A 25,248-nucleotide genomic window follows, 5' to 3' on the forward strand; every position below is an offset into this window, starting at 1 on the left:
GGATTATTATTTTTTTTAACTATGTTATAGCTTATTAGTTTAGTTGAAAAATTGATCTTATACCATAATCACAAGTTAATATAATTAGTATACATATATTTAATACAAATATGCATGGTATAGAGGTAGATCACAAGGATATTAAAGTCTAGCTGGAAAAATAAGCCATTTATATAAAAGTGTAACTAATATACCAAAAGATCAAATGAGTGGTTACACGTTTATTATTTTAGGAGTTCAGGTGAAGGTGAGAGTTTTAGGGAAAAATGGAGGAAGGCTTTGAAGGAAGAGTTAGGTAGGGAACAGTTAGACATGTGAACTAAAATTTGGATGAGTTCAGTGATAGAAACATTTGAAAGTCATTGTCATAGAGCTGATAGCTGAAAAAGATGATTTGAATAAATGGAGAAATATTTTATTGATGGATTTCACATATTTTACTAAAGTCACTTCTCAAAATTAATTTATATGTGTAATTCAATTCCTAAAGGAGTTTGTTTTTTGAGGGGGAGGAATTGGAGGGGAGGATTGGCATTATCATCTAGAAGCTCTTTCAGAAAAATAAGAAAGGAAGAAAGAATAAGTTGAAGTTAGAAAGGATGTGGTAAAATGACTATTTCTTTCATTATTTGGCATTGTATCTCAAAGGCCTTGAAACCGTGCACCCCATTTAACTTTGGAAATTTATGTTAGGAAAAAACCATTAGTAAACAGATGCATGTTTAAGAAAATTTATCATCAGGATTCCACTTATGATAACAATTAAACTTTGATTTAGAAAGATAGGATATATTAATACAGTGGAATACTATACAGTCATTTAAAATGGTGCTGGTAGAATAGTGTGTTGAAAGGGAAAATGGTCAGGATACCTTGCTAACTGAAACAAAGTTTGCCATTAAAGAGTTTTAATTAAATACCACTAAAATATAAAAATGCTGTAAGGGCACATACCAAGAATGTTATCAAGGATTTTTTTGGATGATGAAGTTTGGAATGATCCCTCCCCTGAGTATTTAAGGTGAATTGCACTGTGCTATATCATCTTTAAATTAACGATGTCAGGTACCTATACTAATGTTTTGAACTGTAGTTTATTATTTACAATATGACTGTAGCTAAACTGAAAGTATTTTCTATTTTATCTTGATAGAGGTTAACAAACTTGCAAAGGCCTTAGACAAAGTCACCAATGAAAAACTTGATGCTGATGATGTAAATTCTGTACTGAAAGGCCTGGGGATTTATTTTCCAGAGGAAGAATTACAGGAGGTGCTTGGATCCGTTTGTGTTGATAGTATGTATTTTCTCTTCTGAGTCATTTCTTTATTTAAAGAAAATTTTTTGAAGGGTTTTCTGGCAAAAACCAGAAAGCCTGCTAGACAAATTCTAAAAGAGCTGTAACACTTCTGAGTCATTTATTAAACACAAAAGGCTTGTGTTTACTTTCACTCAGAATCCAAAGAGCTTAAGTGATGAGGAATCAAATGCAATGAGTTCGGCAACTCTAGATTTTCCCTTTTAGGGCTGAATGAGAATTTGTTCTGGATTATCTTAATATTGAGTATCCTAGGAAAATATAATCTTCCTCTCTCTATCCTATTTGTTTGTCAGAAGCTGTGAAGCTGTCTCAAGCCCATGAAACAAAGACCTAATCCTTAGTGTGCTGATGCACACAACCAGTTGGGTTTCCCTAGAATTCTCAATGGGCTATGCTGGAGTTTTTAGAATCCTGCCAATGGAATGTTTAGTTTACATGCAGAGCCTTGGGTTGCTCTTTTTCATCTTAAGTCCCAAGCATATGCCTGATAGAAAGCCAAAGATTGCACACTTCCTTTACTAATATATTTTTGCTCATAAGCGTAGTCTTCTTTAGATATTATGGTTGAGTTTGGTTTATAAGACTTATTTTCTGGCAGATAAATTGTCTTCCTTGAAAATATAGGCACTTATAGGACTTGTGATACTGAAAAATTAAGATAATATAAAATGGGAGAGGAAACATACCAAAACAGTTGGCCCAATTGGTTAAGGTGTGTGTAAAATCCACAAAATGCTCATTGACACTACAACAAAAATGACCACAAGAGTCATCATAATCATATTCCTTTTCATAGTTATTCTGAGGTATGTATAGCAGAATCAGAGTTAGAAAACATTTTAGTCTTAAAGATTAAGTAGGCATGGATATCTTCTAATACCATTGCTTGGTATCTTTTGACCAAATGTTATTCATCCCTTTATGTTCCATTTTCAGAAGAGGGGAAAGTGAACTTAAAAGATTGCCTGAGTCAGTTGATGCAAACGCCGTATTTTACTGAAGCTTCAAGTGAGTGAGAATTTTTAACAATAAAAAGTTTGAATGGAATTGTTTGGTGTTAATTATATTCATTTATGCAGTTTTCTAATGCTGTAAAGAAAGACGTGTGTGTGTGTGTGTGTGTGTGTGTGTGTGTGTATGCCTAAATATGTAAATATGCACACACATATAAATAAATGTACATTGGATCAAGAATCAATAAGGGATTCTAGTCCTGGTGTTTTCTCAACTGATATTTTCTAGAATTGTAGTATATTTGTTCATCACTCAAAAAGAGTAAATAGACAAAATTTATCTAGATGATTCATCCTAGTGTCCAAGTTTGTGATCCAAGATGACTGCTATCAGTTGGAAATATCTGCTATTTTACCAAAATTCTGTGGCAATAAGATCAGTGTTACTTCTTTTTCTCTATCCTATTATCTCTTTATTAAAATGAGATTTTGTCATGAGACAATTCACTGTTGAAATATTTAGAAACATATAGGAACATTTTGAAACATATACACTTCCTTTATGGTATTCTTCCACTACTCCACTACCAATCCATAAGGGATTGTATGTAATCTGTTTTTAATATATTTAATTAACCAGCATCCTCAATGTAAAAAAAGTCTGTGGAACTTCTGGGTCTCCTCAATGTTTAGGCTAATTTAATTAGTAAATTCACAACTATTTTGGATTCCCTGAGTCTTCTTGGAGAAGCCAGTATTTTTGAGAAGAGTTTAAATGCTTAATGTTTTCTAAACTCTTTCTAAATGTTTTCTAAATTGAAACCAAACTGAATTCAAAAGACCTAATTTAGGGAGCTACAAAATGAAATTATTTAGGATGGCAAAGTGGTAAGTATTTCAATAGATGAAATAGTTTTTCTTTAATCCTTGGTTTTGTAATTGACACCTATAAGACTCTCCTAGATAGGTCGTTCATAAGTTTAAACTCATACAGGGTAAATGTTTTTGATATAATGATGTTCATCATAATACAATATTTAACATTTTTTTTTGCTTGGTAGAATAATTTATCCATGGTACTTTCCAAATTAAATATTACCTTTTTTGGTAGTTATATATTAGTACCAAGCTTTCCATTTTGGGGGGACATTTTTGTGTATATGTGTTGATGCATGCAAGTGATCTGCTAAATGAAAAAAATTCATTGATGACAGTCATATTAAAAGATGACCATTTATCCAATGTTAGACAAAACAATTAATTTATGGTTAGTTGTCATATCTTTAATCGAATTCTCAGCCTCAAATATGATAGAGAAGAGACTAAGCAGATGTTCTGAGTTCTATGTAATCATTCTTAAATCTCAGATTTAAATATCTGCAATGACTTGGTTAACATCATGGTTAAACATTCTGCCTATAACATCAGTTATCCTGGATTTCAGACTTGATTTCACATCTAGTATCTATGGGTTCTTGGACAGAATAGCCTCTCTAAGGCTAGGTTTTCTTATCTCTTAAATAAGGGAAATATTGGTACTGACTCCACAGAGCTTTTGTGGGATTAAATGAGATGAGATACATGTAATCTCTGAGATGAGCTTGCTTGTGTCTAGCAAGCTCAGACAGTACTCAATGGGCAGTAGTAGCAGTAGTTATTACTATCATTCAGAATCTACTAATAATATTTGAGTGTTGAAAAAAATTTTTGTACTGTGTTTTTTTTTTTCCAAATAGAAACAGAAGACTCCTTGAAAGTTCTGGCCTCCATTAAGAAAAACGTGGCAAACCCTGATGACCTAGACTTCATGTTGAAAACTGTAGGAGTTCCATTACCCCAAGATGTGATTCAAAGAGCACTGAAGAATGTGGCTCCCAGGGGTGAGTATTTAATGTATTTCTAGGTATCCTTTATCTTAGTTAACATGAATCAGTTTGAATGTTTCAAGAATTCTTAAGAGGCTTTTCTGCTTCATAGATTATCCAAGGCTTAAAATACCTACTGTTCATCTGGGTTCTAGTTATTGTCATCTGTGTTCTAGTAATCCTCAGTAACAGCATAAAGTGGGAAATCTATAGAGGATGAGTATATGTGTGTGTGTCTGAATGATATGTATGCACCTGTGTTTTTGACTGAATATATATCTCAGTTTCAAAGCCATATCTATACATTATTTCTCAATATAGCAATTATAGTTGTCTGTTTCTTATATTTGATTATTTACTTTTTCCATGTCCTTTGGCTTGCATTTTTCTTTCAGAGGATGGGACAGTGAATTTACAAGAGTTTATGAGCAATTTGGTCAATTCAGGATTTTCATCTCTTCCTGAAAGTAAGAATTTTCAGTTGAATGGAGATATATAATGACATGTGCTATAGATCTCTTGGAAAAACCCCAGATAGGCTTTTGAGATGGTTTTAAACTTATTTAACACTAGCATCATTTTCTAATGCCTTTACATGTCTAATGGGTAGCACAACTGGAAAAGACTATAATCTAGGCTGGGCGCGGTGGCTCACGCCTGTAATCCCAGCACTTTGGGAGGCTGAGGCATTTGAGACCAGCCTGGCCAATATGGTGGAAATTTGTCTGTACTAAAAAAAAAATACAAAAATTAGTCAGGCATGGTGGTGTGTGCATGTAGTCCCAGTTACTCTGGAGGCTGAGGCACAAGAATCACTTGAAACTGGGAGGTGGAGGTTGCAGTGAGCTGAAATCATGCCACTGCACTCTCGCCTGGGTGACAGTGAGACCCTGTCTCAAAAAAAAAAAAAAAAAAAAAAAGAAGAAGAAGAAGAATACAAGGAAAAGAAAAGACTATAATCTTTAGGGAAAAATAGTTTTCTCTTCTGCCTAGTGTAAGAACCAAGAATCTTTTTTAAAATTTTTATTAATTTATTTATTTTGGTATTCACCATCTTTTTTTTTAACTTTTATTTTAGGTTCAGGGGTACATATGCAGTTTTGCTATGTAGGTAAATTATGTGTCATAGGGGTTGGGGTTTGGTGTACAAATTATTTCATCTCCCATGTAATAAGCGTAGTACCTGATAGTTTTCAATCCTTAACCTCCTCCAATCCTCCACCCTCAAGTAGGCCCTGGTAACTGTCATTTCTTTCTTTGCATCCATATGTACTCAATGTTTAGCTTCCACTTGTAAGTAAGAATATATGTTCCCAGTCTACCACTGAGGGGCATTTAGGCTGATTCCATGTCTTTGCTATTGTGAATAGCACTGTGATGAACACACACATGCATATGTCTTTATGGTAGAACAATTATATTTCTTTGGGTATCTACCCAATAATGAGATTGCTGGGTCAAATGGTAATTCTGCTTTAGGTTCTTTGAGAAATCCCCAAACTGCTTCCCACAGTGGTTAAGCTAGTTTACATTCCCATTGGCAGTGTATGTGTTCCCTTTTCTACACAACCTTGCCAGCATCTGCTATTTTTGACTTCTTAATAATAGTCATTCTGATTGGTGTGAGATAGTATCTCACTGTGACTTTGATTTGCATTTCTCTAATGATTAGTGATATTGAGCATTTTTTCATATGCTTGTTGACTGCATAAATGTCTTGTTTTGAAAAGTATCTGTTCATGTCATTTTCCCACTTTTTATTTATTTTTAATTTTTAAATATTTTTTGTGGGTACATAGTAGGTGTATATATTTATGAGATATATGAGATGTTTTGATATAGGCAGGCAATGTGAAATAATCACATCATGGAAAATGGGGTATCCTCAAGCATTTATCTTTGTGTTACAAACAATCCAATTCCACTTTTTTAGTTATTTAAAAATGTATGCAATTAAGTTATTATTGACTTTAGTCACCCTGTTTTACTATCAAGTAGTAGGTCTTATTCACTTTTTGGTAGCCATTAGCCATCCCTACCCCCAACCCTGCCACTACCCTACCCAACCTCTGGTAACCATCTTTCTACTTTCTATGCCCATGAGTTCAATTGTTATAATTTTAGATACCACAAATAAGCAAGAATATGTGATGTTTGTCTTTATGTGCCTGGCTTATTTCACTTAACATAATGACCTCCGACTCCATCCATGTTATTGCAAATGACAGGATCTCATTCTTTTTAATAGCTGAATAATACTCCATGTGTATAACTACCATATTTTCTTTATCTATTCATCTGTTGATGGACACTTAGGTTACTTCCAAATGTCAGATATTATGAGCAGTGCTGCAACAAACATGGGAGTGCAGATATCTCTTCAATATACTGATTTCCTTTCTTTTGGATATATACCCATTAGTGGGATTGCTAGATCGTATGGTAGCTCAATTTTTAGTTTTTTAAGGACTCTCCCAACTGTTCTCCATAGTGGTTGTACTAATTTACATTCCCACCAACAGTGTACAAGGGTTCTCTTTTTGCCAGCCTTTGTTATTTCTTGTCTTTTAGATATAAGCCATTTTAGCTGGGGTAAGATGATAACTCATTGTAGTTTTGATTTGCATTTCTGTGATGATCAATGATGTAGAGCACTTTTTCATATGCCTGTTTGCATTTGTATGTCTTCTCTTGAGAAATGTCTATTCGAATCTTTTATCCATTTTTTGATTGGATTATTTGTTGTTGTTTTTTTTCCTATAGAGTTGTTAGGAAACTCCTTATATATTCTGGTTATCAATCTCTTGTCAGAGGCATAGTTTGCAAATATTTTCTCCTGTTCTGTGGATTGTCTTTTCACTTTGTTAATTGTTTCATTTCTATGCAGAAGCTTTTAAACTTGATGTGATCCCGTTTGTCTATTTTTACTTTGATTTCCTGTGCTTGTGGGATTTGCTCAAGAACATTTTGCCCAGATGAATGTTCTGGAGATTTTTTCCCACTGTTTTCTTGTAGTAGCTTGATAGTTTGAAGTCTGAAATTTAAGTCTTTAATCCATTTTGATTTGATTTTTATATATGGCAAGAGATAGGGGCCTAGTTTTATTCTTCTGTGTGTAGATATCCAATTTTCCCAGCACCATTTATTGAGAAGACTGTCTTTACCTCAGTGTATGTTCTTGGCACCTTTGTGAAAAATGAGTTCACTGTAGCTGTGAAGATTTGTTTCTAAGTTCTGTGTTCTGCTCCATTGGTCTATGTGTTCGTTTTCATGCCAATACCATTCTGTTTTGATTACTATAGTTCTGTAGTATAATTCAAAATCAGGTAGTGTGTTTCTTCCAGGTTTGTTCTTTTTGCTTACATTAGCTCTTTGGCTATTCTGGGTGTTTGCGGTTCCATATAAATTTTAGATTTTTTTTTTTCTATTTCTGTGATGAATGTCATTGGCATTTTGATAGGGATTGCATTGAATCTGTAGATTCCTTTGGGTAGCATAGACATTTTAACAATATTGATTCTTCTAATTCATGAACATGAAATATCTTTCCAGTCTTTGGTGTCCTCTTTAATTTTTTTCATCAATGTTTTATAGTTTTTATTATAGAGGTTTATCACGTCTTTGGTTAATTCCTAAGTATTAAATTTTATGCATGGGTATTGTAAGTGGAATTACATGTTTTATTTCTTTTTCACATTGTTCGCTGTTGATATATAGAAATGCTGCTGAATTTTGTATGTTAGTTTTGTATCCTGTGACTTTACTGAATTTATCAATTCTAATAGTCTTTTGGTGGAGTCTTTAGGTTTTCCCAAATATAAGATCATATCTGCAAACAAGGATAATTTGACTTCTTTCCAGTTTGGATGTCGTTTATTTCTTTCTCTCATCTGATTGCTGTAGCTAAGACTTCTGGTACTATGCTGAATATAGTGATGACAATAGGCATCTTTGTCATGTACTAGATCTTAAAGGAAAAGCTTTCAGTTTTTCTCCTTTCAGTATGATACTAACTATGGGTCTCTTGTATATGGCTTGTATTGTGTTGAAATATGTTCCTTTTATACCAAGCTTTTTTAGGGTTTTTATCAAGAAGGAATGTTGAATTTTATCAAATGCTTTTTCAGCATCAATTGAAATGATCAGATGGTTTTTATCCTTCATTCTGTTGATATGATGAATCACATTAATTGAATTGCATATGTTGGACCATTCTTGCATCCCAGGAATCAATCCCACTTGGTCATGATGAATGATCTTTCTTACGTATTGTTGAATTTGGTTTGCTAGTATTTTGTCGAGGATTTTTGCATCAACAATCATCAGAGATACTGGCTTGTAGTTTTCTTTTCTTTTTTTTTTTTTTGTGTGTGGTTTTGTCTGGTTTTGGTGTCAGGGTAATTCTGGCCTTGTAGAATGAGTTTGGAAGTATTCCCTCATCCTTATTTTTCAGAATAGTTTGAGTAGGATTGGCATTATTTCTTCTGTAAATGTTTGGTAGAATTAAGCAGTGAAGCCATCAGGTTCTGGGCTTTTCTTTGCTGGGAGACTTTTTGTTAGGTCTTCAGTCTTGTTACCTGTTAATGATCTCTTCAGATTTTGGAGTTCTTCCTGGTTCAATTTTGGTAGATATTATGTGCTTAGAAATTTTTCATTTCTTCTAGGCTTTCCAATTTATTGACATATAGTTGGTCATAGTAGCCTCTAATGATCCTTTGAATTTCTGCAGCATAAATTGTAATGTCTCCTCTTTCTTTTCTGATTTTGTTTGTATCTTCCATTTTTTTCTTAGTCTGGATAAAGGTTGTCAGTTTTGTTTAACTTTTCAAAATACCAGCTTTTTGTTTCATTGATCTTTTGTATTTTTTCTTTATTTTAATATCATTTGTTTCTGCTCTGATCTTTATTATTTCTTTTCTACTATTTTTTGGGTTTTTCTCTGGCTTCTCCAGTCCTTTAAGATGCTTTGTTAGATTGTTTATTTGAAGTTTTTTTGTCTTTTCTCATGTAGGTACTTATGGCTATTAACTTCCATCTTAGGGCTGCTTTTGCTGTATCCCATAGGTTGTGGTATGTTGTGTTTCCTTTATCATTTGTTTCAAGAAATTTTTAAATTTTCTTTTTTTTTTTAATTTATTTATTATTATTATAAATTTAAAAAAAAAAGAAATTTTTAAATTTTCTTCTTAATGCCTTCATTGACCCATTAGTCATGTAGGAGCATACTGTTTAATTTCCATGTATTTGTGTTGTTTCCAGAATTTCTCTTGTTATTAATTTCTAGTTGTATTCAATTGCTATCAGAGAAGCTGTTGGATATTATTTCAATTTTTTTCTTTTTTTTTTTGAGCTGGAGTTTCACTCTGTTTCCCAGGGTGGAGTGCAATGGTGCGATCTCAGCTGATTGCAACCTCCACCTCCCGGGTTCAAGTGATTCTCCTGCCTCAGCCTCCCAAGTAGCTGGGATTACAGGCACCTGCCACTATGCCCAGCTAATCTTTTGTATTTTTAGAGATGGGGTTTTGCCATGTTGGTCAGGCTGGTCTTGAGCTCCTGACCTCAAGTGATCCACCTGCCTTGGCCTCCCAAAGTGCTGGGATTACAGATGTGAGCCACTGTACTCGGCCTTCAATTTTTTTTTTTTTTTTAATGTTTTAAGATTTGTTTTGTGACCTAACATATGATCTAACCTTGAGAATGATACATATGCTGAGGAAAAGAATGTGTATTCTGCAGCCATTGGGTGAAATGTTCTGTAAATTTCTATTAGATTCTTTTGGTCTATAATGCAGATTAAGGCTGATGTTTCTTTGTTAATTCTCTGTCTGAAAGACTTCTCCAGTGCTGAAAGTAGGATATTGAAGTCTGCAACTACTATTGTATTGGAGTCCATTTATCTGTTTATATACCTGTGTGCTTTATACATATGGGTGCTCCAGTGCTGGGTGCATATACATTTAAAATTGTTATATCTTCTTACTGACTTGACCCATTTATAATTATATAATGACCTACTTTGCCTGTTCTTATAGCTTTTGTCTTGATATCTACTTATTCAGGTGTAAGTCTGGCAAGTCCTGCTTTTTTTGGGTTTCCATTGATATGGAATATCTTTTTACCACTGCTTTATTTTTAGTCTATGTGTGTCTTTATTGGTGAAATGTATTTCTTGTAGGCAGCAGATCAGTAGGTCTTGTTTCTTCATCAATTTAGCCACTCTGTGTCTTGATTGAAGAGTTTAGTCTATTTACATTCAGTGTTGTTATTGATAAGTAAGGACTTACTCCTGCCATTTTGTTACTTGTTTTCTGGTTGTTTTGTGTTTTTTATCTTCTTTCTTTTCTTCTTGTCTTCTTTTAGTGAAGGTGATTTTCTCTGGTGATATGATTTAGTTTCTTGCTTTTAATTTTTTGTATATGCATTGTATGTTTTTTGGTTTGAGGTTACCATGAGGCTTGCAAATACTATCTTATAGCACAGTGTTTTAAACTGATAACAACACTGTTTGCCTACATAAACAAATAAGGAAAAAGAAAACTAATTTTAAAAAGTATTCCTTCACTTCATCCCCCTTTTTAATGTGTTGTTTTTTTCTATTTATATCTTATTGTACTGTTTATCTCTTGAAAAGTTACTGCTGTTCTTATTTTTGATTGACTCGTTGTTTTGTCTTTCTCCTTAGGATAAGAGTAGTTTACACAACACAGTTGCAGTGTTATAATATTCTGTGTTTTTCTGTGTATTTACTATTACCAGATTTGGTACCTTCATGTGATTACTTATTGCTCATTAATGCCCTTTTCTTTCTGATTGAAGCACTCCCTTTAGCATTTCATGTAGGACAGGTCTGGTATTGACAAAATCTCTCAGCTTTGTTTGTCTAGGAAAGTCTTTATTTTTAATTTGTGTTTGAAGAATATTTTCACTGGATATACTATTCTAGGGTATAACTTTTTTTCCTTCAGCACTGTAAATATGTCATGCCACTCTCTGCTGGCCTGTAAGGTTTCTACTGAAAAGTCTACTGCCAAACATATTGGAGTTCCATTGTATGTTATTTGTTTCTTTCTTTCTTGTGGCTTTAAGGATTCTTGCTTTATCCTTTACCTTTGGAAGTTTGATTAAGTGACTTGAAGTAGTGAAGTAATAGCCACATGGGTTAAATCTGCTTGGTGTTCTAGAACATTCTGGTACTTGGATATTGATATCTTTCTTTATGTTTGGAAAGTTCTCTGTTGTTATCCCTTTGAATAAACTTTCTACCACTATCTTTTTCTCTATTGCCTCTTTAAGGCCAATTACTTGTAGATTTGTCGTTTTGAAGCTATTATCTAGATCCTGTAGGCACATTTCATTGTTTTTTATTCTTTTTTCTTTTGTCTCCTCTGACTGTATGCTTTCAAATAGACCATCTTCAAGCTCACTAAATCTTTATTCTGTTTGATCAATTCAGCTATTAAAAAGACTCTGATGTATTCTTCTGTATGCCAATTGGATTTTTCAGCTCCAGAATTTCTGCCCAATTGTTTTTAATTATTTCAGTGTCTTTGTTAAATTTATCTAGTAGAATTCTGAATTCCTTCTCTGCATTGTATTAAATTTCTTTCAGTTTCCTCAACACAGCTATTTTGAATTCTGTGTCTGAAAGGTCACATATCTCTGTTTCTCCATGATTGGTCCTTGATGGCATATTCATTTGGCAAGGTCATGTTATTTTGAATGTTGTTAGTGCTAGTAGATGTTGTTTAGTGTCTGGGCATTGAAGAATTAGGTATTTACTGTAGTCTTCACTGTCTGGGCTTGTTTGTACCTGTCCTTCTTGGGAAAGCCTTCCAGGTATTTAAAAGGACTTGATTGTTGTGATCTAAGCTGTATCTGCTTTAGGGAGCATTGCAAGCCTAGTAATGGTGTGATTCTTGCAGACTTGTAGAGCCCTGATGGTCTTAGATAAGGTTCAGGACAATTCTTTGGTTTACCAGGTAAACACTTATTCTGTTCTCTTACTTTCTGCCAAACAAACAGAGTCTCTACCTTTGTTCTGAGCCACCTAAAGCTGGGGGTGGAGTGATACCAGCACCCCTGTGGCCGCTAGCATATGACTGTGCTGTGTCAGACCTAAAGCCAGAGTAGCACTGAGTCTCACCCAAGGCCTTCTGTAGCCTACTTCCTGGCTACTGCATATGTTCCCTCAAGGATGTGGGGCTTTGCAATCAGCATGTGGCAAAGGCCTATATCTTTTCCTTCAGGGTGATGAGTTTCCTCAGGCCCCAGGTAGGTCCAGAGGTGCCATCTGCAAGTCAGGGACTATGTGGTGTTCTCTTGTACTGTGGCTGAGCTGGCACTCAAACCAAAAGAAGTCCTTCCGCCTCTTCCTTTGCCTTTTCAAAGGCTAAAGAGCCTCACCCTATAGCCACTGCCACCACAGGCTGTGAGAAGTACTGCCAGACTACTGCCAAGGGCTCTTCAGTCACTTTGTGTTGAATACTGCCTGGCCTGGGACTCATTCTTCAGAGCGGTGAGTTTTCTTCTGGCCCAGGGCAGGTCTAGAGATGCCATCTAAGAGTCAAATCCTGGAATTGGGACCCCAAGAGCCTGCTTGGGGCTCTGTTCCTCTGTGGCCGTCCTGGTACCTAAGATGCAAGACAAAATTTCCTTTACTTTTCCTTCTGCTTTTCTCAAGCAGAAGGAGTTTCACCTGATAGCCACCACAACTGGTGATGTGCTGAGTCGCACCTGAATCCAGCAGTTCTCAGAGACTCATCCAAGTCCCTTGATGTAGTAGCTGGGTTTTGCTGCTGGTTATTTGGGGTCCAAGGGCTCTTCACTTAGAAGGTGATGAATGCTGCCAGCGCTGGTCTTTCCCTTCAAGGCTGCAGCTTCCCTTCTCATTGATGGTGTGTCTAGAAAAGTTGTGAGAGCTAGAGCCTGTAACAGAGGACTTAAAATTTTGACTGGTGCCCTATCCCACTGTGGCTCACCTCCTATCCAAGATGCAAAACAAAGTCCTGCTTCTCTTCCCTATCCTCTCTTCAAGTGGAAGGATGGAACCTCTTTTGGAGCCACAAACTGTGTGGCCTGGGGTTTGAGGAGAGGTGATGCAAGCAGTCCCTTAGCTACTCCAGCTGGTGTCTCAGTAGGTCATGTGCCCCACACCACCCCCCACCAGTCCACTGTCTCTGGGCCCAGTACAGCACTGGGACTCACCTATGAGTTGCAGTCCATATGGCCTAGACTGCCTTTCAGGCTTACTTAGAGTAAGTGTTACCTAGCGCTGAACACTTTAGCCCGCAGTGACAAGGCATGCAAGAACTCATTTTGACCACTGAGATCAGTGATTCCTCTCTGGCCAGGACTACTTTAAATGCTTGCTCCTTGGGTAGGCATCAGCTGAGTTTGGTCTGGTTATCCTTTCTGCTGTAACAGAACAGTGCTGAGTTTAGTGATTCACAATTGCTATGTTCTATCCCTTTCGCTGTTGCTGGGGGTTGAGTAGGGGTGGCATCGGGGATTCAAGACTGTTTTTACTCTCTTCAGTGCCTCTTTCAGCAATGCAGAGTTAAAATTAGGTACTGTGAGGACTCACCTGATTTTCAGTTCTTATGAAGGTGTTTTTTTCCTGTGTAGACAGTTAAATTGGTGTCCTTGCAGGGGGGTGATTGGTGGAGCCTTCTAGTACATCATTTTGCTATACCTTGAATATCCTTTTGCCCACTTTTTATTTATTATTATACTTTAAGTTCTAGGGTACATGTGCACAATGTGCAGGTTTGTTACCTATCTATACATATGCCATGTTGGTGTGCTGCACCCATTAACTCGTCATTGACATTAGGTTTGTCTCCTAATGCTATCCCTCCCCCTTCCCCGCTCCCCAGAATAGGCCCCGGTGTGTGATGTTCTCCTCCCTGTGTCCAAGTGATCTCATTGTTCAATTCCCACCTATGAATGAGAACATGCGGTGTTTGGTCTTCTGTTCTTGCGATAGTTTGCTGGGAATGATGGTTTCTAGCTGCATCCATTCCCTACAAAGGACACGAACTCATCCTTTTTTATGGCTGCATAGTATTCCATGGTATATATGTGCCACATTTTCTTAATCCAGTCTGTCACTGATGGACATTTGGGTTGATTCCAAGTCTTTGCTATTGTGAATAGTGCCACAATAAACATGTGTGCATGTGTCTTTATAGCAGCATGATTTATAATTCTTTGGGTATATACCCAGTAATGGGATTGCTGGGTCAAATGATATTTCTAGTTCTAGATCCTTGAGGAATTACCACACTGTTTTCCACAATGCTTGAACTAGTTTACAGTCCCACCAACAGTGTAAAAGTGTTCCTATTTCTCCACATCCTCTCCAGCACCTGTTGTTTCCTGATTTTTTAATGATCACCATTCTAACTGGTGTGAGATGGTATCTCATTGTGGTTTTGATTTGCATTTCCCTGATGGCGAGTGATGATGAGCATTTTTTCATGTGTCTGTTGGCTGTATGAATGTCTTCTTTTGAGAAGTGTCTGTTCATATCCGTTTCCCACTTTTTGATGGGGTTGTTTGTTTTTTTCTTGTAAATTTGTTTGAGTTCTTTGTAGGATCTGGATATTAGCCCTTTGTCAGATGAGTAGATTGCAAAAATTTTCTCCCATTCTGTAGGTTGCCTGTTCACTCTGATGGTAGTTTCTTTTGCTGTGCAGAAGCTCTTTAGTTTAATTAGATCCCATTGGTCTATTTTGGATTTTGTTGCCATTGCTTTTGGTGTTTTAGACATGAAGTCCTTGCCCATGCCTATGTCCTGAATAGTATTTACCTAGGTTTTCTTCTAGGGTTTTTATGGTTTTAGGTCTAACATTTAAGTCTCTAATCCATCTTGAATTAATTTTCGTATAAGGAGTAAGGAAAGGATCCAGTTTCAGTGTTCTACTTATGGCTAGCCAATTTTCCCAGCACCATTTATTAAATAGGGAATTCTTTCCCCATTTCTTGTTTTTGTCAGGTTTGTCAATGATCAGATGGCTGTAGATCTGTGGTGGTATTTTGGAGAGCTCTGTCCTATTCCATTGGTCTATATCTCTGTTTAGGTACCAGTACCATGCTGTTTTGGTTACTGTAGCCTTGTAGTATAGTTTGAAGTCAGGTAGCATGATGTCTACAGCTTTGTTCTTTTGGCTTAGGATTGTCTTGGCAATGCGGGCTCTTTTTTGGTTCCATATGAACTTTAAAGCAGTTTTTTTCCAATTCTGTGAAGAAAATCATTGATAGCTTAATGGGGATGGCACTGAATCTATAAATTACCCTGGGCAGTATGGCCATTTTCACAGTATTGATTCTTCCTAACCGTGAGCATGGATATCCATGAGCATGGTATGTTCTTCCATTTGTTTGTGTCTTCTTGTATTTCACTGAGCAGTGGTTCGTAGTTCTCCTTGAAGAGGTCCTTTACATCCCTTATAAGTTGGATTCCTAGGTATTTTATTCCCTTTGAAGTTATTGCGAATGGGAGTTCATTCATGATTTGGCTCTCTGTTTGTCAGTTACTGGTGTGTAAGAATGCTTGTGATTTTTGCACATTGATTTTGTGTCCTGAGACTTTGCTGAAGTTGTTTATCAGCTTAAGGAGATTTTGGGCTGAGACGATGGGGTTTTCTAAATATACAATCATGTCATCTGCAAACAGGGACAATTTGACTCCCTCATTTCCTAATTGAATAGCCTTTATTTCTTTCTCTTACTTGATTGCCCTGGCCAGAACTTCCAACACTATGTTGAATAGGAGTGGTGAGAGAGAGCATCCTTGTCTTGTGCCGGTTTTCAAAGGGAATGCATCCACTTTTTGCCCATTCAGTATGATATTGGCTGTGGGTTTGTCATAAATAGCTCTTATTATTTTGAGATACATTCCATCAATACCGAATTTGCTGAGAGTTTTTAGCATGAAGGACTGTTGAATTTTGTTAAAGGCCTTTTTTGCATCTATTGAGATAATCATGTGGTGTTTGTCTTTGGTTCTGTTTATGTGATGGATTACATTTATTGATTTGCGTACATTGAACCAGACTTGCATCCCAGGGATGAAGCCCACTTGATCATGGTGGATAAGCTTTTTGATGTACTGCTGGATTCGGTTTGCCAGTATTTTATGGAGGATTTTTGCATCAATGTTCATCAGGGATATTGGTCTAAAATTCTCTTTTTTTCTTGTGTGTCTGCCAGGCTTTGGTATCAGGATGATGTTGGCCTCATAAAATGAGTTCGGGAGGATTCCCTCTTTTTCTATTGATTGGAATAGTTTCAGAAGGAATGGTACCAGCTCCTCTTTGTACCTCTGGTTGAATTCGGCCATGAATCCGTCTGGTCCTGGACTTTTTTTGGTTGGTAGGCTATTAATTATTGTCTCAATTTCAGAGCCTACTATTGGTCTATTCAGGGATTCAACTTCGTCCTGGTTTAGTCTTGGGAGACTGTAAGTGTCCAGGAAATTATCCATTTCTTGTAGATCTTCTAGTTTATTTGCGTAGAGGTGTTTATAGTATTCTCTGATGGTAGTTTGTATTTCTGTGGGGTCGGTAGTGATATCCCCTTTATCATTTTTATTGCATCTATTTGATTCTTCTCTCTTTTCTTCTTTATTAGTCTTGCTAGCGGTCTATCAATTTTGTTGGTCTTTTCAAAAAACCAGCTCCTGGATTCATTGATTTTTTGGAGGGTTTTTTGTGTCTCTGTCTCCTTCAGTTCTGCTCTGATCTTAGTTATTTCTTGCCTTCTGCTAGCTTTTGAATGTGTTTGCTCTTCCTTCTCTATTTCTTTTAACTGTGATGTTAGGGTGTCAATTTTAGATCTTTCCTGCTTTCTGTTGTGGGCATTTAGTGCTATAAATTTCCCTCTACACACTGCTTTAAATGTGTCCCAGAGATTCAGGTATGTTGTATCTTTGTTGTCAGTATTTTCAAAGAACATCTTTATTTCTGCCTTCATTTGGTTATGTACCCAGTAGTCATTCAGGAGCAGGTTGTTCAGTTTCCGTGTAGTTGAGTGGTTTTGATTGAGTTTCTTAGTCCTGAGTTCTAGTTTGATTGCACTGTGGTCTGAGAGACAGTTTGTTATAATTTCTGTTCTTGTACATTTGCTGAGGAGTGCTTTACTTCCAATTATGTGGTCAATTTTGGAATAAGTGCGATGTGGTGCTGAGAAGAATGTATATTCTGTTGATTTAGGGTGGAGAGTTCTATAGATGTCTATTAGGTCTGCTTGCTGCAGAGATGAGTTCATTTCCTGGATATCCTTGTTAACTTTCTGTCTCGTTGATCTGTCTAATGTTGACAGTGGAGTGTTGAAGTCTCCCATTATTATTGTATGGGAGTCTAAGTCTCTTTGTAAGTCTCTAAGGACTTGCTTTATGAATCTGGGTGCTCCTGTATTGGGTGCATATATATTTAGGATAGTTAGCTCTTCCTGTTGAATTGATCCCTTTACCATTATGTAATGGCCTTCTTTGTCTCTTTTGATCTTTGATGGTTTAAAGTCTATTTTATCAGAGACTAGTATTGCAACCTCTGCTTTTTTTTGTTCTCCATTTGCTTGGTAAATCTTCCTCCATCCCTTTATTTTGAGCCTATGTCTGTCTCTGCATGTGAGATGGGTCTCCTGAATACAGCAGACTGATGGGTCTTGACTCTTTATCCAGTTTGCCAGTGTATGTCTTTTACTTGGAGCATTTAGTCCATTTACATTTAAGGTTAATATTGTTATATGTGAACTTGATCCTGCCATTATGATATTAACTGGTTATTTTGCTCGTTAATTGATGCAGTTTCTTCCTAGCCTTGATGGTCTTTACATTTTGGCATGTTTTTGCAATGGCTGGTACCGGTTGTTCCTTTCCATGTTGAGTGCTTCCTTCAGGGTCTCTTGTAAGGCAGGCCTAGTGGTGACAAAATCTCTAAGCATTTGCTTATCTGTAAAGGATTGTATTTCTCCTTCACTTATGAAACTTAGTTTGGCTGGATATGAAATTCTGGGTTTAAAATTCTTTTCTTTAAGAATGTTGAATATTGACCCCCAGTCTCTTCTGGCTTGTAGAGTTTCTGCCGAGAGATCTGCTGTTAATCTGATGGTCTTCCCTTTGTGGGTAACCCAACCTTTCTCTCTGGCTGCCCTTAAGATTTTTTCCTTCATTTCTACTTTGGTGAATCTGGCAATTATGTGTCTTGGAGTTGCTCTTCTCGAGGAGTATCTTTGTGGCGTTCCACTGTATTTCCTGGATTTGAATGTTGGCCTGCCCTCCTAGGTTGGGGAAGTTCTCCTGGATGATATCCTGAAGAGTGTTTTCCAACTTGGTTCCATTTTCTCCCTCACTTTCAGGCACCCCAATCAGACGTAGATTTGGTCTTTTTACATAATCCCATACTTCTTGCAGGCTTTGTTCATTTCTTTTTCTTCTTTTATCTTTAGGTTTCTCTTCTCGCTTCATTTCATTCATTTGATCCTCAATCGCTGATACTCTTTCTTCCAGTTGATCGAGTCGGTTACTGAAGCTTGTGCATTTGTCACGTATTTCTCATGTCATGGTTTTCATCTCTTTCATTTCGTTTATGACCTTCTCTGCATTAATTACTCTAGCCATCAATTCTTCCACTTTTTTTTCAAGATTTTTAGTTTCTTTGCGCTGGGTACGTAATTCCTCCTTTAGCTCTGAGAAGTTTGATGGACTGAAGCCTTCTTCTCTCATGTCGTCGAAGTCATTCTCCATCAAGCTTTGATCCGTTGCTGGCGATGAGCTGCGCTCCTTTGCCGGGGGAGATGTGCTCTTATTTTTTGAATTTCCAGCTTTTCTGCCCTGCTTTTTCCCCATCTTTGTGGTTCTATCTGCCTCTGGTCTTTGATGATGGTGACGTACTGATGGGGTTTTGGTGTAGGTGTCCTTCCTGTTTGATAGTTTTCCTTCTAACAGTCAGGACCCTCAGCTGTAGGTCTGTTGGAGATTGCTTGAGGTCCACTCCAGACCCTGTTTGCCTGGGTATCAGCAGCAGAGGCTGCAGAAGATAGAATATTTCTGAACAGCGAGTGTACCTGTCTGATTCTTGCTTTGGAAGCTTCCTCTCAGGGGTATACTCCACCCTGTGAGGTGTGGGGTGTCAGACTGCCCCTAGTGGGGGATGTCTCCCAGTTAGGCTACTCAGGGGTCAGGGACCCACTTGAGCAGGCAGTCTGTCCGTTCTCAGATCTCAGCCTCCGTGTTGGGAGATCCACTGCTCTCTTCAAAGCTGTCAGACAGAGTCGTTTGCGTCTGCAGAGTTTTCTGCTGCTTTGTTGTTGTTGTTGTTGTTGTTGTGTAGCTGTGCCCTGTCCCCAGAGGTGGAGTCTACAGAGACAGGCAGGTTTCCTTGAGCTGCTGTGAGCTCCACCCAGTTGGAGCTTCCCAGCAGCTTTGTTTACCTACTTAAGCCTCAGCAATGGCGGGCGCCCCTCCCCCAGCCTCGCTGCTGCCTTGCCGGTAGATCACAGACTGCTGTGCTAGCAATGAGGGAGGCTCCGTGGGCGTGGGACCCTCCCGGCCAGGTGTGGGATATAATCTCCTGGTGTGCCCGTTTCCTTAAAGCGCAGTATTGGGGTGGGAGTTACCCGATTTTCCAGGTGTTGTGTGTCTCAGTTCCCCTGGCTAGGAAAAGGGATTCCCTTCCCCCTTGCGCTTCCCAGGGGAGGCGATGCCTCGCCCTGCTTCAGCTCTTGCTGGTCGGGCTGCAGCAGCTGACCAGCACCAATTATCTGGCACTCCCTAGTGAGATGAACCCAGTACCTCAGTTGAAAATGCAGAAATCACCGGTCTTCTGTGTCGCTCACGCTGGGAGTTGGAGACTGGAGCTGTTCCTATTCGGCCATCTTGCTCCACCCCCCATCTCTGATTTCTTTGAGCAGTGTTTTGTAGTTTTCTTTGTAAAGATCTTTCATGTCCCTGGGTAGCTGTATTCCTAGGTATTTTATTGAAAGGCTGACTTTTTAACTCTGTTATTTTTTTAATATTTATTAATTGACATTCTACTTTAAGAGAAAGCTTTTTCCTTCTCAACCATATCAGTATAATGCAAGGAAAGACTTTCTATTCCTCATTTATTTATTCATTTGTTTATATCAGTATAGACTCAACGGATTGAATTCAATGAGCTATAATTCAGTACTCTCATTGTTTATTTTCATGCTTAAGTTCTTTGTTCTCTATTTTTAATATAAAATGCTTTTTGTATTCATCATTATATCATCAACATGCTTCCATATCAGTATACAAAGATTACTGAAGAATTTTTAAGGATCCTGAGGTAATCAAATCTGTGCTTTAGTGTAATCACTCACTCTGGTAGCCATGTGGGAAATGAGCTGGAAAAGAATTAGACTGAAGACAGTGTTGAGTGAGGGTTGGGGTGGTGAGGACAGAGATTAGAAGAAGCAGTCCCCTTTTCTTTAAACCTGGGCAAAATAATTTAAAAAAATTATTATACTTTAAGTTCAAGGGTACATGTGCAAAACGTGCAGGTTTGTTACATAGGTATATATGTGCCGTGTTGGTTTGCTGCACCGGTTAACTCGTCATTTACATTAAGTATTTCTCCTAATGCTATCCCTCCCCTCATCCCCAACCCCACGACAGGCCCTGGGGTGTGAGGTTCCCTGCCCTATATCCAAGTGTTCTCATTGTTCAATTCCCACCTATGAGTGAGAACATGTGGTGTTTGGTCTTCTTTCCTTGTGATAGTTTGCTCAGAATGATGGTTTCCAGCTGCATCCATGTCCCTGCAAAAAACATGAACTCATCCTTTTTATGACTGCATAGTATTCCATGGTATATATGTGCCACGTTTTCTTAATGCAGTCTATCATTGATGGACATTTGGGTTGGTTCCAAGTCTTTGCTATTGTGAATAGTGCCACAATAAACATACATGTGCATGTGTCTTTATAGTAGCATGATATATAATCCTTTGGGTATATACACCCAGTAATGGGATTGCTGGGTCAAATGGTACTTCTAGTTCTAGATCCTTGAGGAATCGCCACACTGTCTTCCACAATGGTGGAACTAGTTTACACTCCCGCCAACAGTGTAAAAGTGTTCCTATTTCTCCACATCCTCTCCAGCACCTGTTGTTTCCTGACTTTTTAATGATCTCCATTCTAACTGGTGTGAGATGGTATCTCATGGTGCTTTTGCTTTGCATTTCTCTGATGACCAGTGATGATGAGCATTTTTTTCATGTGTCTGTTGGCTGCATAAATGTTTTCTTTTGAAAAGTGTCTGTTCATATCCTTTGCCGACTTTTTGATGGGGTTGTTTGATTTTTTCTTGTAAATTTGTTTAAGTTCTTTGTAGATTCTGGGTATTAGCCCTTTGACAGATGGGTAGGTTGCAAAAATTTTCTCCCATTCTTTAGGTTGTCTGTTCACTCTGATGGTAGTTTCTTTTGCTGTGCAGAAGCTCTTTAGTTTAATTAGATCCCATTTGTCTATTTTGGATTTTGTTGCCATTGCTTTTGGTGTTTCAGTAATGAAGTCCTTGCCCATGCCTATGTCCTCAATGGTATTGCCTAGGTTTTCTTGTAGGGTTTTTATGGATTAGGTCTAACATTTAAGTCTTTAATCCATCTTGAATTAATTTTTGTGTAAGGTGTAAGAAAGGGATCCAGTTTTAGCTTTCTACATGTCGCTAGCCAGTTTTTCCAGCACCATTTGTTAAATAGGGAATCCTTTCCCCATTTCTTGTTTTTGTCAGGTTAGTCAAAGATCAGATGGTTGTATATGTGTGGTGTTATTTCTGAGCCCTATGTTCTGTTTCATGTATACAGGTTTGGTACGAATGCCATGCTGTTTTAGTTGCTGCATCCTTATAGTATAATTTGAAGTCAGGTAGTGTGATACCTCCCGCTTTGTTCTTTTTGCTTAGGATTGTCTTGGCAATGCGGGCTCTTTTTTGGTTCCATATGAACTTTAAAGTAGTTTTTTCCAATTATCTGAAGAAAGTCATTGTTAGCTTGATGAGGATGGCATTGATTCTATAAATTGCCTTGTGCAGTATAGCCATTTTCGTGATATTGATCCTTCCTATCCTAACATGGAATGTTCTTCCATTTGTTTGTGTCCTCTTTTATTTCGTTGAGCAGTAGTTTGCAGTTCTCCTTGAAGAGGTCCTTCACTTCCCTTGTAAGTTGGATTCCAATGTATTTTATTCTCTTTGTACTAGTTGTGAATGGGAGTTCACTCATGATTTGGCTTTCTGTTTGTCTGGTATTAGTACATAGGAATGCTTGTGATTTTTGCACATTGGTTTTGTATCCTGAGACTTTGCTGAAGTTGCTTGTCAGCTTAAGGAGATTTTTGGGCTGAGATGATAGGGTTTTCTAAATATACAATCATGTCATCTGCAAACAGGGACAACTTGACACCCTCTTTTCCTAATTGAATACCCTTTATTTCTTTCTCTTGCCTGGTTGTCGTGGCCAGAACTTCCAACACTATGTTGAATAGGAGTGGTGAGAGAGGGCATCCCTGTCTTGTGCCAGTGTTCAAAGGGAATGCTTCCAGTTTTTGCCCATTCGGTATGATATTGGCTGTGGGTTTGTCATAAATAGCGGTTATTATTTTGAGATATGTTCCACAATGCCTAGTTTATTGAGAGTTTTTAGCATGAAGAGCTGTTTAATTTTGTTGAATGCCTTTTCTGCATCTATTGAGATAATCATGTGGTTTTTATCTTTGGTTCTGTTTATGTGATGGATTATGTTTATTGATTTGCCTATGTTGAACAGCCTTGCATCCCAGGGATGAAGCTGACTTGATCATGGTGGATAAGCTTTCTGATGTGCTGCTGGTTTTGGTTTGCCAGCATTTTATTGAGGATTTTCACATTGATGTTCATCAGGGATATTGGTCTAAAAATCTCTCTTTTTGTTGTGTCTCTGCCAGGCGTTGGTATCAGGATGATGTTGGCCTCATAAAATGAGTTAGGGAGGATTCCCTCTTTTTCTATTGATTGGAATAGTTTCAGAAGGAATGGTACCAGCTCCTCCTTGTACCTCTGGTAGAATTTGGCTGTGAATCCGTCTGGTCCTGGACTTTTTTTGGTTGGTAGTCTATTAAAGATTGCCTCAATTTCAGAGCCTGTTATTGGTCTATTCAGTGATTCAACTTCTTCCTGGTTTAGTCTTGGGAGGGTGTATGTGTCCAGGAATTGATCCATTTCTTCTAGATTTTCTAGTTTATTTGCGTAGAGGTGTTTATAGTATTCTCTGATGGTAGTTTGTATTTCTGTGGGATTGGTGGTGATATCCCCTTAATCAATTTTTATTACATCTATTTGATTTTTCTCTCTCTTCTTTATTAGTCTTGCTAGTGATCTATCAATTTTGTTGATCTTTTCAAAAACCAGCCCCTGGATTCACTGATTTTTTGTGTGTGTGTGTGTGTGTGTGTGTGTGTGTGTGTGTGTGTGTGTGTGTGTGTGTCTATCTCCTTCAGTTCAGTCCTGATCCTAGTTATTTCTTGCCTTCTGCTAGCTTTTGAATGTGTTTGCTCTTGCTTCTCTAGTTCTTTTCATTGTAATGGTAGCGTGTTGATTTTAGATCTTTCCTGCTTTCTCATGTGGGCATTTAGTGCTATAAATTTCCCTCTGCACACTGCTTTAAATGTGTCCCAGAGATTCTGGTATGTTGTATCTTTGTTCTCATTGGTTTCAAAGAACATCTTTATTTCTGCCTTCATTTCGTTATTTACTCAGTAGTCATTTAGGAGCAGGTTGTTCAGTTTCTATGTAGTTGTGCGGTTTTGAGTGAGTTTCTTAATCCTGAGTTCTAATTTGATTACACTGTTATCTGAGAGACAGTTTGTTGTGATTTCTGTTCTTTTATATTTGCTGAGGAGTACTTTATTTCCAACTATGTGGTCAATTTTGGAATAAGTGTGATGTGTTGAGAAGAATGTATATTCTGTTGATTTGGTTTGGAGAGTTCTGTAGATGTCTATTAGGTCTCTTGGTGCAGAGGTGAGTTCAAATCCTGAATATCTTTGTTAACTTTGTGTCTTATTGATCTGTCTAATACTGACAGTGGGGTGTTTAAGTCTCCTATTATTATTGTGTGGGGGTCTAAGTCTTTTTGCAGGTCTCTCAGGACTTGCTCTATAAATCTGGGTGCTTCTGTACTGGGTACATATATATTTAGGATAGTTAGCTGTTCTCGCTGAATTGATCCTATTACCATTATGTAATGGCCTTCTTTGTCTCTTTTGATCTTTGTTGGTTTAAGGTCTGTTGTATCAGAGACTGGGATTGCAACCCCTGCTTTTTTTTTTCTTTCCATTTGCTTGGTAGATCTTCCTCCATCCCTGTATTTTAAGCCTATATATGTCTCTGCACGTGAGATAGGTCTCCTGAATACAGCACCTGATGGGTCTTGGCTCTTTATCCAATTTGCCAGTCTGTGTCTTTTAATTGGGGTATTTAGCCCATTTACATTTAAGGTTAATATTGTTATGTATGAATTTGATCCCGTCATTATGATGTTAGCTGGTTATTTTGCCCTTTATTTGATGCAGTTTCTTCCTAGTATCAATGGTCTTCACAATTTGGCATGTTTTTGCAGTGGCTGGTACTGGTTGTTCCTCTCCGTGTTTAGTGTTTCCTTCAGGAGCTCTTGTAAGGCAGGCCTGGTGGTGACAGAATCTCTCAGTATTTGCTTGTCTGTAAAGGATTTTATTTCTCCTTCACTTATGAAGCTTAGTTTGGCTGGATATGAAATTCTGGGTTTAAAATTCTTTTCTTTAAGAATGTTGAATATTGGCCCCCAGTCTCTTGTGGCTTGTAGAGTTTCTGCCGAGAGATATGCTCTTAGTCTCATGGACTTCCCTTTGTGGGTAACCCTTCCTTTCTCTCTGGCTGCCCTTAACATTTTTCCTTCATTTTAACCTTGGTGAATCTGACAATTGTGTGTCTTGGAGCTACTCTTCTTGAGGAGTATCTTTGTGGTGGTCTCTGTATTTCCTGAATTTGAATGTTGGCCTGCCTTGCCAGGTTGGGGAAGTTCTCCTGGATCATATCCTGAAGGGTGTTTTCCAACTTGGTTCCATT

The 25,248-nt window shown here is 37.6% G+C and overlaps 1 protein-coding gene and 1 non-coding gene across 11 annotated transcripts in view; one reads left to right on the forward strand and one right to left on the reverse strand.

Moving 5' to 3' along the window:
• LOC103878903 (EF-hand calcium-binding domain-containing protein 3) overlaps window positions 1–25,248 on the forward strand; it is a 514,301-nt gene that overhangs the window by 178,910 nt on the left and 310,143 nt on the right. For 9 of the 10 annotated variants that reach the window (XM_031657656.1, XM_031657654.1, XM_021929308.2 and 6 more), the window contains 4 exons: window positions 1,154–1,297; window positions 2,258–2,329; window positions 4,011–4,154; window positions 4,535–4,606. The exons of the other annotated variant lie outside the window; for it this stretch is intronic. In XM_031657656.1, the coding sequence (XP_031513516.1) occupies window positions 1,154–1,297; window positions 2,258–2,329; window positions 4,011–4,154; window positions 4,535–4,606 (432 nt within the window). The remainder of the gene's footprint in view (window positions 1–1,153; window positions 1,298–2,257; window positions 2,330–4,010; window positions 4,155–4,534; window positions 4,607–25,248) is intronic. 10 annotated transcript variants of the gene reach the window in all.
• On the reverse strand, window positions 1,348–1,409 carry LOC116271109. The gene has a single exon (XR_004179550.1). It is a non-coding gene; the product is annotated as a U7 small nuclear RNA (small nuclear RNA).

Source organism: Papio anubis, chromosome 17, assembly GCF_008728515.1.
Source record: "Papio anubis isolate 15944 chromosome 17, Panubis1.0, whole genome shotgun sequence".
Taxonomy (NCBI): domain Eukaryota; kingdom Metazoa; phylum Chordata; class Mammalia; order Primates; family Cercopithecidae; genus Papio; species Papio anubis.